Source organism: Hipposideros armiger, unplaced genomic scaffold (assembly GCF_001890085.2).
Source record: "Hipposideros armiger isolate ML-2016 unplaced genomic scaffold, ASM189008v1 scaffold_15, whole genome shotgun sequence".
Classification (NCBI taxonomy): domain Eukaryota; kingdom Metazoa; phylum Chordata; class Mammalia; order Chiroptera; family Hipposideridae; genus Hipposideros; species Hipposideros armiger.
Window position 1 is genome coordinate 1,363,553 of NW_017731365.1, and position 18,246 is coordinate 1,381,798.

At 38.3% G+C, this 18,246-nt stretch overlaps 1 protein-coding gene across 9 annotated transcripts in view; it reads right to left on the reverse strand.

The window, feature by feature from the left end:
* The window catches only part of RUFY2 (RUN and FYVE domain containing 2), a 38,194-nt gene extending 20,723 nt beyond the window's left edge, over positions 1–17,471 (reverse strand). The window contains exons 1-10 of one of the 9 annotated variants that reach the window (XM_019624831.1): positions 17,349–17,468; positions 15,240–15,413; positions 11,464–11,581; positions 9,588–9,689; positions 8,217–8,340; positions 7,965–8,026; positions 5,814–5,879; positions 2,948–3,014; positions 1,112–1,213; positions 857–973 (exon numbers count right to left, since the gene is read on the reverse strand). In XM_019624831.1, the coding sequence (XP_019480376.1) occupies positions 857–973; positions 1,112–1,213; positions 2,948–3,014; positions 5,814–5,879; positions 7,965–8,026; positions 8,217–8,340; positions 9,588–9,689; positions 11,464–11,581; positions 15,240–15,413; positions 17,349–17,352 (936 nt within the window). In that variant the 5' untranslated portion in view covers positions 17,353–17,468. The other 8 variants (XM_019624821.1, XM_019624840.1, XM_019624850.1 and 5 more) reach the window with 8 other exon arrangements.
* Positions 17,472–18,246: the final 775 nt, after the last annotated feature.

The following is an 18,246-nucleotide window of genomic DNA, read 5'->3' on the forward strand; positions in this document are numbered from 1 at the left end:
TCTGTTCCCCTTCCCCCAATTCCCCAACAAAAAAATAAAAAAACCTTAAAAAAAATAAAGCTCATATTAAATATGATTCTACTAATATTTGAATACATCACTCTATTCTATTTCATTTTTTGTAATGCTGGTCACAATCCATTCATTTCACAAACACAGATTATAACAATTTAAAAACACTGTTTAAAAAAACACTGATCTAGGGGCCGGCCAAGTGGCACGTTGCTTAAGAGCTGGCCAGCTCTGAGCAGCAGGCCCAGGGTTCGGATCCCACATATGAGGGCCAGTGACACTGCCCTCTACAGCTAAGATGGTGAACAACAGCTCAACCTGGAGCGGGCTGCCGTTGAGTCGCCGGCGACAGTGTAGGCTGCAGTGGGTCTGCAGTGGGCTGCCGTAAGCTACTGTGAGTGGCCAGTGGCCAGCGGCCAGCAGCCAGCAGCCAGCGTGAGTGGCCAGCAGCAGGTGAAAGCTGCCATGAGCGGCCATCCAATGGCCAGCAACTGATCTGCCTCAGCCGGGAAGAGCGCAACAATCATAATACCAACATGGGTCAGTGAAGCAACGTCCTCCACAACTAGACTGAAGAACAAAAGGACAGCAACTTGTCTGCTCCCCTTCCCTGATTCCCCAACGCTGTTCCCCTCCCCAATTCCCTAATAAAATCTTAAAAAAAAAACCAAAACACTGATCCAAATGGGAGCTTAAAAAATTTGAGGGGATTAAGGGAGTGATATTGCTACCCCACACCAAGGAAGGTAAGGCTGAGATTTTAAGTAGTACTTGCTTAGGGGCAGATGATGATGATAATGATGAAGATGACGATTTTCACTAATGTAACTTTAATGCAACCTACCTGTCGTAACTGAGATTCATCTCGAAGCTGCCTTCTGGCTTCATTGTACATTTCATCTAGCTCCTGCCGAGAATGCTTATATGTTTGAAGCTCAGCATCCACATCCACTTTGGTAACCTAGGAAGAAAACATAAAACTTATTAGTCTGTAATATCTACTATTAATACAGCACAGAAATACCCAGTCTACGCAAGAGTCCCAAAAAGTAACAATTTCTGATACAAGCCTGTCTGTTTGTAATCAGTGTATACTTACCTCTAGGTGCTGCTGTGTTTTCATTAAAATCAATTTATTTTCATTTCGTAATTGATGATTTTCTTCTTGGAGTTTAATGATATTATTCTTTGCTATTGCTAACTAAAAATTATGAAACGGGAAAGAAAAAAGATTTTAAACATTCATGGCAATAAACAATAGAAAATAAAATCCTAAAACTAGTAAAATCTCTCACATCTACAGACTTTCATAAGAAAAATGTGTTCCTGTTATCCCAAGATACCAACTAAAGAAACTATACTGATTTCTACTACTTCTTTTTGTTAGTTGAAACATGCTTATCTGATTTACAATATGTCCTGAATACAAAGTGCCTGAGTAAACATATAAACAACTGTGTATTAAACAATAAGACTGTAAAGACTTGTGTAAAGATAGGAAAAAAGGTTGTGCTATCAATGAAAATGTAATAGAGACATTCATGATAACCAAACAGGACACCCTGTGAAGCCTGGACACACTGAGTGACCATCACAAACATGAGACAGCTCCCATCATCAGTGTTAAACATGAATGACTAGACGACTTGGCTCTGAGGCCCAGAATTGAAAAGAAGTATCCTAGGAAAGGAAAGCTGGGACCACTGCCCAATGTTGGTTGCAAATAAATTTCTGAACACTGCCGAGAATACAACTTGAACTTCACAGTGTGCCTAAGGCCAAGAAGAGGCACAAACCAATGAGCAGCTCTCTCTAATGGTCCCAATCTATCAAACTATCAACGATCCCAAACTGTCAAAATGAAGATGTAGTCATGCAAACAATCATGTGTTCCCTGGTTTTAAAAAGTTAGGAAATAAGGATTTTTAAAGAAATAAAAATTTTAATCAACATGAAAAATAGGCTTCATTGCACTAATAAATTTCATCCTCTACCTTAAGTAATTCTGAAAATAGAAAGCAATAACTCTGTGGTTTGACAGATTTAAAAAAAAAAAATTATCTAAAAAGCAACTTTACAAATAATATTAAAAATAGGGCTGAAGGGCTGGCCGAATGGCTTAGTTGGTTAAGAGTTGGCTTGGGAGCGTGAGCTCTGAGCAGCCAGGCTGCCAGTTTGGATCCCACATGAGGGCCAGTGACGCTGCGCCCTTTACAGCTAAGATGGTGAACAACAGCTCAACCTGGAGTTGGGCTGCCGTGAGTCACCGGCTATGGCATAGGCTGCAGTGGGGCTGCAGTGGGCTGCCGTAAGCTGCCGTGAGTGGCCGGCAGCCCCACGTGAGAGGCTGGCAGACAGCGTGAGCTCCCGTGAGCCGCCGTGAGCGGCCGTCCAATGGCCGGCGAGCAACTGCCTCACTCAGGAAGAGCGCAATGATAATACCAACATGGGCCAGTGAAGCGACATCCTCCACAACTAGACAGAAGAACAAAAGGACAGCAACTTGTCTGTTCCCCTTCCCTGATTCCCCAATATAATCTTTAAAATAAAAGAAAAGAAAAGCAATCTGAATAGTGGGAAAAGAGGGACAGATTATTTTAACAGAATTTCTAACTACAGGTGACTCCACTCTCTAAATACAGATCATCTAGATATAAAAATGAGAATCATTATAGAAGAGTTTGTATGAGTTTCATCTTTAGGCTCATTTCTAGAAGATGAATAATTTGAAACAATTCAAATTCACCTGAGAATGTACCTGAGAATATGTGGTTTCTCTTGAACTTCTCAATTACAACTATATTACAAGTATTCCATCATAATGATGAAAATGTGTGTATGTATGAGTATGCTAAATGCATTAATAATGAAAATGAAAAAGGATCACAAATACTAAGTCAGTGAAAGACAATTATCCATGGCTGGGTGACAATACCTCTTCAATCAGCTTAGTATTTGACTTTTCTAATGAGTCAACTCTTGAATGGAGACTGCTGACTGTGCTGCTGAAATTAATAAAGAAAAAACTCATTCAAAATTACACAAATTCACAAAGGCAAGAAAAAGAATATGTTATCCTGGACTTATTATGTTGACTGACATGCACCAACTGCCCTGTCTGAATTTTTGAGTGTGGGAAATTTCATTAAGTTGAATAACTTGATTTGGATAGGAGAGCATTAAAGACTGTAACAAAAGAATTAATATTTCTATTAAAATTTCATTTAATGCGGCTCATTTTTTGTTGTCCTCTTAGGGTCCTTCTTACATTTAACTTACAATATTTGGAAATAGAAATTCCACAGAAAAGTTACTAAATAATGTCAAAACTAAACTTCAAATTATGTTTTAAAGGATGAGCTTTAAATGTCCACTTTATAATTACGTGGTTTAATGAAGCTTATAAACAGTGTTCTTCAACAGAAGCCCCATTCTGTTACCCCTCTCCACTTCCATACCTTAAAGACCTTCAAAGTCACCCATGTTTGAGAAATGTGAATATGAGATACCCAGCATGAGGTACCCAGTCAGCTTGCAGCTAAGCAAACAACCCATCTTTCAATGATATAGTCAAAAGTCTGGTTAAACCACATAAGCACACTTGTTTCTTGCATTTTTGTTTAAAATGTACATTATTGTACATTTTATAGAGTCTGATTTTCAAGGCCTGCTTCATTTTACCATCTCAAACTTTCTCTAATAAAATATAATATGCTGTATACATTACAGTAAAATCCATAATAGATTCAACAAATTTTACACCAGCCTCAGAAACAACTACTGACATTTCAGTTTAACTGGTGAAACAAGAAAAATATTGTTCCATTCATAGTAAATCACTTTTAAATATATTTATTCTTAGGTAAACAGCTTGAATTTTTCAGAAATAGCTCCACAGTATACTGATGACGAGATATAATAAGTAAGTACAGGACTAGGAGATAGAAGACCAAGGTTATGGTCCCTGCTTTTCTACTTTTTAACCTTGAAAGCTGTAAAACCTTTCTGAGCTTCAGTTTCCTTATGTATAAAATCAGACAATAATATTTGCCCTACCTTTATGTAAGAATCAAGAAAATAATAATCAAAACAGCACTTTTGAAAATAAACTCTCAATAGTGGTTTTTTTTCTGAGTGAGGGAGAGATAATAGGTAAGTTCTATTTTTTCTATATCTGTGTTCTATACTTTCAAAATATTCTAAATGTACAATAACTATTTTCTAATTTAAAAAACAATGAAACATTTTTATAAAATGTAGAAAACTAAGGTACTAGTATTGCTATAAGTGATTAACACACAAAACTTAAAAGGGAATGAGAAAGCTATTTTGAATAGAATAGACTCTAAGATAAACTGTTGAATAAAAACAGTAAAGTACAGAATAGTGTAAAAAGTATGCTACCTTATGTGTAAAGAACTGGGGAAAGTGAGAAATATAAGAAAATATATGCATATTCTTGCTTATTTGCATAAAGTATCTGTGGAGGCATACATCAGAACCTAGTATATCAATTCCGCTCCAAGAGGAAAACCAGATGGTTGGAGATCAGGGAAGAGGGAGGTTTTTCACTTAATGTTCGTTTTGAAGTTCCAATCATGGGAATATTTTACTGCTCCCAAAAAGTGAATAAAAGTTTAAAAGTAAATAAATGGGCATACAAGGTTGCACTTAGCAGATATCATAGGATATATATGTGTGTTTTGTAATTTATATTTCTGAGATTGTATTTCTATTAAAACTTCATGATTTAAAAAAAAAGACACTGATACAAGATCTTTCCTATGTCTCCAACTTCAGAAGGAAAGCCAGTTACTTATTAGTTTGTTTTTCTAAAATGGGAAAATGTTTAATTGTATTTTGACTGTTACATACATGTTTATTGAGTGAAATTCAGAAAATACAGAAGAGTACAAAGAATAAAAATTATTCATAAGCCCATTGCCCGGAGATACTCATTTTTAATAATCATTTTAATAAGAACAGTCCATCTCTAACTATGTGGCAAATATTACTCACTATATCTGTGTTATATAGTATGTATGGTAGCCATAAGCTACATGTCACCACTAATAAGGGCTTACAATGTGACTAATCCAAACTGAAATGTGCTATCAGTATAAAATACACATTGGATTCTAAAGATAATACCAAAAACTTAAAATAAAATATCTCATTAATAATTTTATATCAATTACATGTTGAAATGATAATATTTTGGGTATACTGGGTTAAATAAAATGTATTTTTAATTAATTTCATCTTTTTCTTTACCTTTTTAAATGTGGTTTAATAGAAATTTTAAATTATCTATGTGGTTCACGTTTTACTTCTATTAGAACTGCACTATACTATTTTATAAACAGATCTCAGAAATTCTTCCCAGAGTATTTACTAACAGCTCCCATGACCAGGTGACACTGTAAGGAGAAAACTTCCACCATGGAAGATGACAGCCACATTTACACATGAAGCCCTTTGAAGTAAGAAAAATGAATTTTTGAACCATTAAATGATATAAACTTCCACCCTATCTAGTCTTTTTTCTCAAGGGCACAGGAATAAGTTTAAAATTCTATTTTTAAATTATCTGAAGATTCTATTTAAAAATCTGACTCTCATTTTCTATTAAAAATGAATTATCTCCAATAATTCTCTGTATTCTTAATCTCCACTTTCTCTATCCCCTCGACCCCTCCTAAAAAATGTATAAAAGGAACAGAGTTAAGCTGACCTGAAGAGGGAAACCCTAAGACAACAGTCATAAATGCATTAAGTATTCAACTATCCATAACACTTACTTCAGTTGTCTATTTAACTCTTCAACATAATTCTTCTGGTCTAATATGGCAGCAATTTGAACATTCCTAGAGGGGAGAAAAGTAGTTTTGTGCTAGTTAAAAAGGTATTTATTGGGTGCCAGAAATAATGTCTAAATCATCTAAAATTGTTATAAAAACATGATGGTAAAACAATATTATCTTGCCTTTAAAATAAAATACAAGAATATAATCATGTAGGGGGGTAACCGGTTAGCTCAGTTGGTTAGAACATCATGCTGATAAAACCAAGGTTGCCGGTTTGATCCCCACATGGGCCACTGTGAGCTGCACCCTCCCTAAAAGAGTCAACTATGCCATTGTAGCATGAAAATGTGTAACCAATGACTATGGCTGTTCCCCAATAAAAATTAAAAAAATATATATATATATGTATATATATATGGCCGGCCGAGTGGCATGTTGGTTAAGAGCTACCTTGGGACACCAGCTCTGAGCAGCAGGGCCCCGGTTTGGATCCCACATGGGGGCCAGTGACACTGCCCTCTACAGCTAAGATGGTGAACAACAGCTCAACCTGGAACTGGGCTGCCGTGAGTTGCCGGTGATGGCGTAGGCTGCAGCCCCTGCTGCAGTGGGCTGCCATAAGCTACAGTGAGTGGCTGGCAGCCAGCGTGAGCAGCTGGCAGCCAGTGTAAGCTGCCAAGAGCCACTGTGAGTGGCCGTCCAGAGGCCGGCGACCAATCTGCCTCACTTGGGAAGAGTGCAATGATAATACCAACATGGGCCAGTGAAGCAACGTCCTCCACAACTAGACTGAAGAACAAAAGGACAGCAACTTGTCTGTTCCCCTTCCCCTGATTCCCCAACGCTGTTCCCCTCCCCGAATTCCCCAATATCTTAAAAAATATATATATATGTATATATATATAAAATCATGTAGAAGTAACCTGTGTACTGAATAACTATAACCTTTATTAAGCAAATTACTTGCTAATATCAGACTTACTAGTATCATTAGTATATTTAAATTTTTTTGGAACAGTATGATTTTTTTTATTGATTTATGACATTATATTTTTATTGGTTCATATTTGACATATAACATTGTGTAAATTTAAGGCATACAACATGTTGACACATTTATATATTGTGACATGACTGCCATTCTAATGATAATTAGCACCTGTATCACATTACATAATCCTTTCTTTTTAGTAGTTGGAATAAGTATATTTTAAATTCAAACACAATTAGATCTTGAAATAAGCCATCATATGTAAGCTTGTGAATAATAAGTTTTCATCCCTTTTATGACAAAACACAGCTAACTATTAAAATGGGTCTCAGGGGGCCTACTGAGTGGCTCAGTTGTTTAAAGAGTGCGAGCTCTGAGCAACAGGGTCACCAGTTCAATTTCCACATGGGCCAGTGAGCTGCACCCAAGCTGAGCTGCCCACAGGTGGCAGGATGGCTCAGCTGGTGAGGGCACGTGCTCTTAACAACAAGGTTGCCAGTGCAACTCCCGCATGGGATGGTGGACTACGCCCACCCACAACTAAAATTGAACACGGCACCTTGAGATGAGAGGCCACGAGCTGCTGACAGGCGGCCTGATGGAGACTGGGCTTGGAGCTGAGCTACCTGCACCCTCCACAACTAAGACTGGAGAAGAACAACTTGACTGTTCCCCTTCCCCAATTCCCCAACACTGTTCTGCTCTCCCAATTCCCCAATAAAATCTTTTAAAATAAATAAATAAAGTAAAATGGGTCTCAGGAACTGCAGAAACGACCCAAGTCATACTTCATATGAAAGACTCCTTCTTCTAAGTGGTCTTTTGCTTTGTAAAACTGGTAAATGGATGTGAAAACTAAAGAAAGCAGGAACTAATAAATAAATGAAATAAAAACCACTCTATAAATATGTTATTTTTTTTTGTTTTTTTTTTATAAGCTGAGCCATCCTGCCACCTGTTGGCAGCTCAGCGGCTGCTCAGCTTGGGCTGGGAATCGAACCGCTGTTGCTCAGAGCTCAAACTCTTGAGTGAGCTCTTAACCAACTGAGCCACTCGGCCGGCCCTAAAACCACTCTATAAATAGATGAACCTCATACTGATTTGTAAAGAGCTACAGAAAAATAAACATGTGAAATAACTTATGAAAATCATACCTTTCTTTATTTCCAACATCTTCTTCATTCTTTAAATACATGGAAAAATCAATCACTCCAACCTGAATTAAATAAAGTTATTCTTATTTAAAGATGAGAAATATCAGAAGTACCTTTAATATGCAACTCAATTTCATTCTTAATTTTTCTTTACTGTTAGCAGCAATGTTTACAACTTAGAGTAATATCTAGATCAAAGAGGAACAGTACAAACTGAAAACACTCTGCATTTAGTACATCACTTTTACTTACTTGTGAGTCTAAATCTTCTCCCTTGACACACAGATTAGCATCTATCACATTCAGACCAACCAGCAGCCCAACAATTACTGCTCCTTCTTCTTCCATCATTAGTGCATGATACTCATAGAATTCACTGTAAAAATTAAAATAAAAAACTTAAATCACAAATTTATTTCAAAAGCTAAAATTTAAAATCTTAGTGCCTTATTATAAAGATGGAACCAATATAAGTCATGTATCTTCAAATTAGCCTTCCTATATGTGAATAACTTAAAATTTTTGAAATTTAAATATCTTTACAGAAAACATAAAAGAAAGGGACTGAAGGAGACAAAAGAGGAAAAGGAATTTTGATGAGAGAAAACAGAACCAAAGAAAGATCAAAAGAAACAGGCATCACTGAGGTCTGGAATGTTTGTAACTCTCAGAAGACACACTGACTGTTGGTGATCCAATTACAATGCTTTTTATTAGAGTTGACTTTTCAGTTCTCAGATTTAGTAAGACCCTTGGGATAAAAACTTAGTGGGAAAATGAACATATGAAACATTTCAAAACCCAGGTTCAAGTCAGTTGCATTTGATATGTGCATTGCAAGTGCTCTTAATAACCATCAATAAAATTACCTATGGCTATCTATATTAAAAAAGATTTCAAATAAGAGCCCTCTCAAAGAAATTGGACAGTTTAAAAACTAATACTTGAGGGCCAGCCGAGTGGCACGTTGGTTAAGAGCTGGCTTGGGACACCAAAGGGCCCCGGTTCGGATCCCAGTGACACTGCCCTCTACAGCTAAGATGCTGAACAGCAGCTCAACCTGGAGCTGGGCTGCTTTGAGTTGCCCCAGAGGGAGTAGGCTGCAGCCACTGCGGCAGTGGGTTGCCATGGGCTACCGTGTGTGGCCGGCAGCCAGCATGAGCGGCCAGCAGCCTGCCCTGAGCTGCTGTCCAGAAGCCAGCGACTGATCTGCCTCGCCCAGGAAGAGCGCAACGATGGTGCCAATTTGGGCCAGTGAAGCAATGTCCTCCACAACTAGACTGAAGAACAAAAGGACAGTAACTTGTCTGTTCCCCTTCCCTCAATTCCCAGCGCTATTCCTATCCCCCAATTCCCCAATAAAATCTTTAAAAAAAAAAAGAAATATAACATAAATTTCCCCATATCAGCTGACAAAAAGCTTATGGTATTTATTTTTCAGGCTAGTTCCTGATCCATGTTATGCCCCCACCATGATTTTCTCACTCATTTTGCTCTTCCTTTTATTTTATGCCATCTTATTGTATTTTATGAATCCTTTTGTACTACATCTTCAATTCTTTTTGGAAGACAGGATATAAATGAAATAAAAAATGAAAATGAACATGATTTAATGGTACTAACCTCAAGAGTTCCCTCTGAATAATTAAGCAACGAAGGTAATCAGCCATTTTTTTTTGCATGAGGGCTAATCGAAGCCATGCTCTTGCACGACCCAGGGGTGTCCTAAGAAGCAAAACCAACTGTTAAGAAAACAGCCCCGGCCCATAAATGATAGGCTATACGTTCTATATCTGTTGAAGTACACATTAATAGAGAAAAAAGGCAATTTATCATGTTTTTTCTTCGTTTCTGTAGTTTTAAGCTAGCTGTTCTGAGCATGCAAACCAATCCCTGGGAGCTATTTAAGTCTCTAAGGTAAATCTGCACCTAGGTACCATTTTATGACTTGGAAGAAATGACTCTCTAAATAGTGAGGATATTTTTACAAAAAATATTTTATCCAATTGTCATTAAAAAATTAAGTCTCATACCTCTCTTACCCAAGTTCTATCATTTAGTAAAAATAAAAGCAAGTTTTACAGAATATGTATGATTTTTTAAAGAGAAAGATATCATTTACACTTTGACGTTTTCTAAAACAGGGAACATTTTGGCAGGCAGTGTGGGAGGAAACAATCTTCACTTCTAACAGTTAATGAGTTTCTTATGGCTTAGCATTTTAATGAATACCTTTCTTCGGAAAACGTTTTTTTATATTTGTAGAGTTTGGCTTTTTAAAAACTAACAAAATGAAAACAAATTTTATATTTCTCTTTCTGAGAGTTGAAATTCCCTTTTTCCTCTGTTTTTGCTAAAAATCACTACACCTAATCTACCATTTTAAGAAACATCAAGTGTAACATCACTTTCTATATAACTCAAAAAACTGGGTTTGAATCCTGGTTCTGCCACTTATTAACTATAATTTCTCTGACCCCTATTTTTCACAGCTATACAATTATTATAATAACCTCTACCCTATAAGGCTGATTTAAGCACTATGAGATAATTCAAGTAAAACAATTATCTTATTACCCTGATACAGTGCTCAATAAATAGTAGCCATTTCCTTTTATAACTCAACTAAATACAACTTACAAACATCTGGGTGTTGTGATAGTGGCCAGAAAACACTACCAACATACAAACCCTATATTGTAAAGCTGTTTAAGAGAAACAAACTGATGATCTGATAGAAAATGCTAAGCATAAAAATGTTATCTCATTCACAAGAATTAAGATAAACTAAAGGGAGCTCTTCTCACATCTTAATCATACCCTGAAGTGCATAAGCCCTTAGCCTTAACAACACTTTATACCCACTTTATCTCTGCAAAAAATTTTCAACACTCATGAGTTATTAGCTAGAATACTCAGCTATTAGGACATTTCATATACATTTGTCTAGTGAAACAGACAGGTGACACTACAAGTCCCAATTCTCAAAGTAATTGTAATTTGCACAAGTAAATTTAAAATTTGCACAAGTAAAAAGTAATTTGCCCAAGTCCTATGTATATTAATGGCTTACCTGAGAACTCAAATCTCCTAAGCCTTTGCCTGGATTTAGCTTAAATCAGTCTCCAACAAATTGTTATTACTACAAACCAGCTTAACACTCAGGAAACAGAAATGCAAAATTGATACATCTTACCTTAAAGGGACTTGCAATTTCCTGCAATACAATTCAGAATTGAAGTGATATAATAAAGGAATGAATATAGTGATAAGTGTATAAAAGAAAAAGCAGTTAATTCTTACTGAAGGGCCAAGAAAAACTTCACAAAGGAAATGAAGTTTGAGCTGATCCATAAAGAATGAACGGAATTTTATTAGGACAGAATGGAAGAAGGCTACGTAAGCCTGAGAGTAGATAATAAACTACAGTTGAGGTACTCTTAAGGAACAGTAAATAGACTTCTGTGGTTAGGGATGAACAAGTCATAAGATAACTTACTTAAGACCAGGTAAATCCCGGACACTAGCTCCTATTTCCTCTGCTTCTGGGTATAGCTTCTCCACCAGTTCCAAAGGGCCCCAAATAGTTTTGTTGTAACTCAAAAATGATTTTCTTACTGAAAATAGAAAATACAATGCATGTAACTTCAACATACAATATAAAATTTATGTACAATATAAAATTGTTAATACAATATAAAATTGTATTAACTTCCTTTTAAATATTTAGTTTCAACGTTTCTAACAACATACAATTATTCAGAGACCTTTCTTCTTTTATCACTACACAGCCCTGTTGATCAAGAGCCTGTTAACCAGGTTCCTGATATTTTTCCTTATCAGAAATATGATAAGGCCGTGCTTCCATATCAGAAATATGGAAATATGTAATTACAGTAAAAAACTGAGCTCATTCTTTACCAGTACCAAATATAAAAAGGCTGGAGGTCCTAAAAGGTTGAATTTTATGAGTTTATTAAATAAACCATGGACAAATAAAAAGTTGTCTTACTTTTAAACATGAAAAACTGTGACTTTACTTTTCCTTTTATTCTGAGATTTGGGTAATATAAAACCATGAAACCACCATCTATTCCTTCTTAAGACCTATTGGCTCTATAGACTGCAGATCCAGTGTGCCTATCATATACGTAGCCCAAGGACAACCACGAAGATAGGCAATTTTTCCTTGGGGGATAAAATCAACCAGCCCAAAGTAGCTTTATAATGATTCATCAAGATAAGCCTAAGACTGTTAGAGCATGCCTCATGATATTGTGTGAAGGAAAATAAAGTCAGAAGAGTTTAAAATTTAACACTTTTGGCCATCATTTGGCAAATTCCATTTTAGCAGGTTGGGGGGGAAATAAAGATGGATGTTACTGCTATACTTTAAATATAAAAAAGAAAATTTTCAAAAAAGATTGATATTATCAAGAGTAGCCAAATAGGTGGGGAAACAAAACACTCACATTCAAAGTAGTACGATAAATCAGTGAAGCCTTCACTGATGCCAGCTGCCCGTATCCTTTGACCCAGTATTCTATACATAGGGTTCCTAAAGATCCTAGCACTTGTGCACAAACATATATACCCAAAGGTGTTCTTACAGTACAATTTTAATAGTAAAATATCGGAAACAACCTAGGTGTACATTAAAAGGAGAGTAGTTAAAAAGTTATGGTATACATATACTATAAAATATTATACAGCCATTAAAAGTGTGATAAAGACTGTAAATGGAAGGATCTCCAAACTATACCATCAAGTTTTTTTGTTTTTGTTTTGTTTTTGTTTTTAAGGGGGGGTGGAGGAAGGAAGTCACCAAATAACATGTATAGCATGATTCTATTTAGAGTAAAAAAGAAAACAGAAAAGAGCTAGAAGAATGACAAGAATTCCCTTTAGGGAGGAGAATAAAGGAAAACTATGTTTTTGCTCTATGTGCTTCTATGCTGTTTGATTCATGTACAAAAAGAGTTTATTTCTCTATTATTTATGTAATTTTAAAAATTATCTTAAGGTTTTGGGGGGGGGGGAGCGAAAGCAGGTTTACTCAAAATGCTGCCATTCCATTCTATGAGGGTGGTGGATTCCTGTCCAAAATCCATTCTCCCTAAAAATTATCTTAAGGTATTAATTAAAAAGTGGAATATAGAAAAACAAAAACTCAGATACAGAGAAGAGATTGGTGGTTATCAGAGGCAGAAGGTAGAGGCGGATGAAATGGATGGTGTTAAAAGGTACAAACTTCCCATTATAAAATAAATAAATCAGGGAGTGTAATGTACTACATGATGACTATAGTTAATAATACTGTATTATATACAAGAATTACCACAATTAGACCTCCAGTGTCTGTAGAAGTGTATATGATAATTACACATAACAAGTGTATATGGATAACCACATCAATAATGAGAAGTTGCTACATTTTAATAGGAGACCCTTCTGAATAGTCCCTGATGAGTTGCTTTTAGCTGCCAAACTGCCCCACTTCTGGGGCTTCTAATCTTCTCTTCAGTGTATATCAGCGTAAGATGCAAGAGGAAAATAAATATTTGAACTTTTAAATAAATAAATAATACTGCATTGTATTTGAAAGTTGCTAAGAGCAAATCTTGAAAGTTCTCATCACGCGGAAAAAAAACTTGTAACTACGGGGGTGACAAAAAAATGTATACACATAACTTGTATTCACTTTTTGTTATCGGTACATATTAAGTATTGCAATTTTAATACAGGGTTTTCTTTTCTTAAAATGTGCATACATTTTTTTGGCACATTCTGTATGTGTGGTGATGCATGTTAACTAGACTTGTGATCATTTCATAATATATACAAATATCAAATCATTATGTTGTCCACCTGAAATTAATGTTATATGTCAATTATATTTCAATATAAATACGTATTTTTAAAGAAACAAAAAGAACAAGAAATTAGTATGTTAACATCACACAGTGTTTCTCAAATTCTAATACCAAAGCTCCTTTTTAGTTTGACATACACTTATTAAAGCCATATTTAGCTAAATCTCCTCTTTTGCTTTTTACATTTATCCCCACTTTCATGCACCATAGTCAGAATTTCTAGACCCTCCCAACCTACCCAGGCCCCTAGTATACCAACAAGAAATCAAACTTCTTTTGCTTTGTAAATCACCTTAGTGTCTAACTCTTTTTTTTTTTTTTAATTGGGTAATTGGGGGGATGGGAACAGTGCTGGGGAATTAGGGGAAGGGGAACAGACAAGTTGCTGTCGTTTTGTTCTTCAGTCTAGTTGTGGAGGACACTGCTTCACTGGCCCAAGTTGGCACCATCATTGCGCTCTTCCCTGGCGAGGCAGATCAGTCGCCGGCTTCTGGCCGGCCGCTCACTGCGGCTGCTGGGCCGCTCACGCTGGCTGCTGGCTACACACGGTAGCCCATGGCAACCCACTGCCACAGGGACTGCAGCCTACGCTGTCGCCAGTGACTCACGGCAGCCCAGCTCCAGGTTGAGCTGTTGTTCAGCATCTTAGCTGTAGAGGGCAGTGTCACTGGCCCTCATATGTGGGATCCGAACCGGGGCCCTCTGGCATCCCAAGCGAGTTCTTAACCATCGCGCCACTCGGCCGGCCCTTAGTGTCTAACTCTTATTTACACATAGGCTCCTACATAGCTGCTAATCATATAAATTCAAGACCAAAACTGCCAATGACTGTTATCATAAGTAGTTATTATATAATGTATTTTAAATACCTAAACATAATACATTTTGTACAAAATTCAATATGAACTGTATAAAATATAATATTCACTATTATCATTTTCAGGGAGCACTCACATTTCTACAACAACCCAATCCAGAGACAATTTTTCTAGATATGTTCCCATGTCTAAGGTGGTTTATATTTTAACAATCAACTATTTTAATGTATTTGTTCAACAGGGCTCAAACTAGTAGTAATAAGAGCTCAAATCAGAAACACCAAGCTTAACATTTTTAAAATAACTCTACAAATGTCCTAGAAAATGAAAACCAATTCGGAGTTATGTTGAAAAATTTTCAAATTAAATATGCTTTTTACAAAACACTAAGCATTTTCTAAGACCACTCATTTGAAAACATAAAGCAGTAGGGTATTTTCTCCCAAAACCAACCCACCCAGTATTTTAAAAATGTAAAGTAACAGTAATTACGGCCTCAAAAAATATCACATTTTCAAGGATGTTTAAGATGGAAGGTGGGGGGGAATTCTAAAGTTAATTAATTTTTAAAAATCTCATGATACCTTTAAGACCGTGTTTCAGACAATGTTCCATAACAACAAAGAACTGCTGCAAGGGGGGGTAGTCAGAATCCAAAGTGCGGCCAAAGCTTAGAGCAGATTCAATGAGTCCTTTGATACTGAGTTTAGCCATGTTTAACAAGTTTGCTCTCTCTACAGCTGTGGGGTCTTTTGTAGCTGAAAGCACAAGAAAGGAGTCCAACATCATTTGCAAGACATAACATTGAAAAATATACAAACACTTTCCTTCCCCTATAAAACCAACAGTGGTTTGTTTTTTCTTGGTCGACAAATTAGTCTTCCTAATTAACCTATACCCCTAGTTCACTTCCTTTTGTCTCTCACACATATACCACAGAACACTACTGTGCCCACTCTAGCCAAAGTTTATGAATTATTGTCAAGATCCTATAAATTGGCTAATCTCTGGTATTTATTTTACTTTTGTGGTACCTCTTCAGGGAGAATGAATTTTTTTTTAAATGACTTTCTGTAGAGATAAGTTTGGAGTAATAGACAACATGTTTAAGGGTCTCATGCAAAAGGTGGATAGCAGGAACCGTTCAAGGGCAAATTCCAAGGAAAAAAATGTTCAGAATAAACTGGCAATAAAAGAAAAGGTAGTTAAAATTCTAAGATTCCAGTATCATCCATAACCAACATGACAGGTAAATAACAACATACTGACATATAAGAGGATACAGGAAAAGCCATTCAATTTTCACTCATTTTATCCCTCTTTCTTTTTTCATTGCCAACTGTAGTTCTATACTGCATGACTCCTTTATTTTCACAGAGAAAATAAAGGCAGGGTCCTGTTTCACATCAAAATTCCCTGTCCTTTCACAGAGATGATTCAGTTGAATACCAAGTTAATAGATGCACTTTTTAAAAACTCATTTTAATTAATATTTTCAAGTCACAAAATTTTTTTTTCTTTCCCACAAATTTTATTATCAGATTACTTAGAAATTCAGATGTTTCCCCATGCTCTCATCACTGTTGTGTGAGGCAGGAATATTCTCACAAACACAGATGACAAAATGAAGTGCAGAAAAATGAAGCACTGAGAAAACCGTTTCATAATCTCTGACAAATTTACAAGTCCAAGTAAACCATGTGTCCGTTTTTCCTTCACTAAACACAAGTCCAGGGTTCCCAATGATGTAGTCTTCTAGTTCTGATCTCAAACGGCTAGGCCTGACACTGAATCCTAAGCAACTCAAATGCAAACTGCCATGCCTGCTATGACCAAGCTAGCAGGTGGGAAATCTCCACACTTCATTTCTTCAAATCTGGATAGCGTATGACGCCCTCTCTTTTCGGGGTCGCAACCACTTGATGTTTCATAATCTATGGCAATTCTCTGTTTCTTAACAGAGCCCATCACAATCCGTAACGTACGGTGCGACAATCGGACAAAGGGCGCCTCTGAAGCTGCTACGAAGCAGGTCCTTGCTAGGTGACAGCAGCTTCCTCGCAGACGAGCGTTTACAGCTCGGCCGCACCCCGCCCGGGCTCACGGATGCGTCCTGCCGGGTCACGGCCTCCAGACCGTACCAAGGGCCCCCGCAGTCCCCGCATCTTGCCCGAGCCTAGAGCCCTTTCCCTGCCTCCCTTCCTCCGCTCAGCAAGGCTGCCCAAAGGGCTCGGGGAGCCCCCCGGGACCCTCGCGGAGGGCTCACCCGAGGTCCTGCGCGGCATCGCTACACCTCTCCCACCCTCGGCGTCGGGGACCCAGGCCAGAACCTGAGACGCGTCTGCCCTCCGCCACCCCCAAACCAGAAAAGTCATCTCCCGTCCCCGACTGTTCCCACGACCCGGGAGCTGCACCCCGGCCGGCCCTGTCCTGGCTCCCTGGTAGCCGTCGGACCAAAAGCTCTGGGTCAGTAGACCCCAGAACAGGGGCTCAAGCAGGAGGGAACTGGGGGCGGCCTCGCGTTGCCATGGCGACCCCGGGCGACCCTGAGTCCCCGGCTGCCCCAGCCCAGCCCCAGGCCCAGATCCCGACCGGGAGGCCTGGGTGCCCACCACTACCACCACTCTTCGTCCAGCCGCGGCCTTCAGCCCAGGACGCAGGGCCCAGCGTCCCTCTCGGCCTGCTCCCCTTACCCATGGCGGCGGCGGCGCGGTCTCGGGCGGAGACTCCCTGGGCCCCGCCAGCAGCTCCCTTCAGGCGCACGGCGGCCACCACCGCGTCTGCGACCAGGCCCGCTGCGGCCCACAGCGCTCCCGGCGGCGGGAGGACGCCTGGGCAGTCCCGCGGCGCCGCGGGTGGGGTGGAGGACCACGGAGCCTGCAGCCGAGAGGATAGAAACCCGCCTTCGCTTAGCTTCTCGGAGTCCTTTCCGGAAGGAGAAAGAGAAGGAGCGTGAAGGAGACCTCGAGTGTGAGGAGCTGGAGGAGGGACCCCGGTCAGACCACTGGCCGCGCACCCTCCGGGCTTCGCAGGAGTGCTAAGGCTGCAATTCCAAGGGAAAGCGAGCCACGTGCAAACGTTTTCATCCACAGGGTCCGGGTGGGTTTAATCTAACATACCTCACCACTTCCCTTCCATGTGCACAAACTCGTAGGGAATCAAAAGAATTTAGAAAATCTGAAGCAATTAACAGGCAGCAATCTACTGAAACTAGCCCAAATCACAAAGTTTAAATCAGTACCTATACTGGTTTACCAAAAGCAATGAGGGAAGATCTCATAATCAAGGGAAACAGATGTGGAGATAAGGCTAGTGTTTTCCATTTCAAGGAGAAAAAAAAAAAACCTCATGGTTAGATGACTAGGTTTAAGTTATATATCATTTTGGGGAAAGTGAGCTATTACCTAGTTATATCAGCAATTGTTAAGGCAGTGACTAAGCTAGAAATAGACGGAGATATTTCGTGAAAATGGAGCAATGTTCTGTTCATCACTTCCGCCATTATAAAGACCTATTATGTTTCTTTACTTCTTTTGGTTTTTAATTTTCTTTATTGTGAGATAATCATACATGGATAAAACATAGTATACA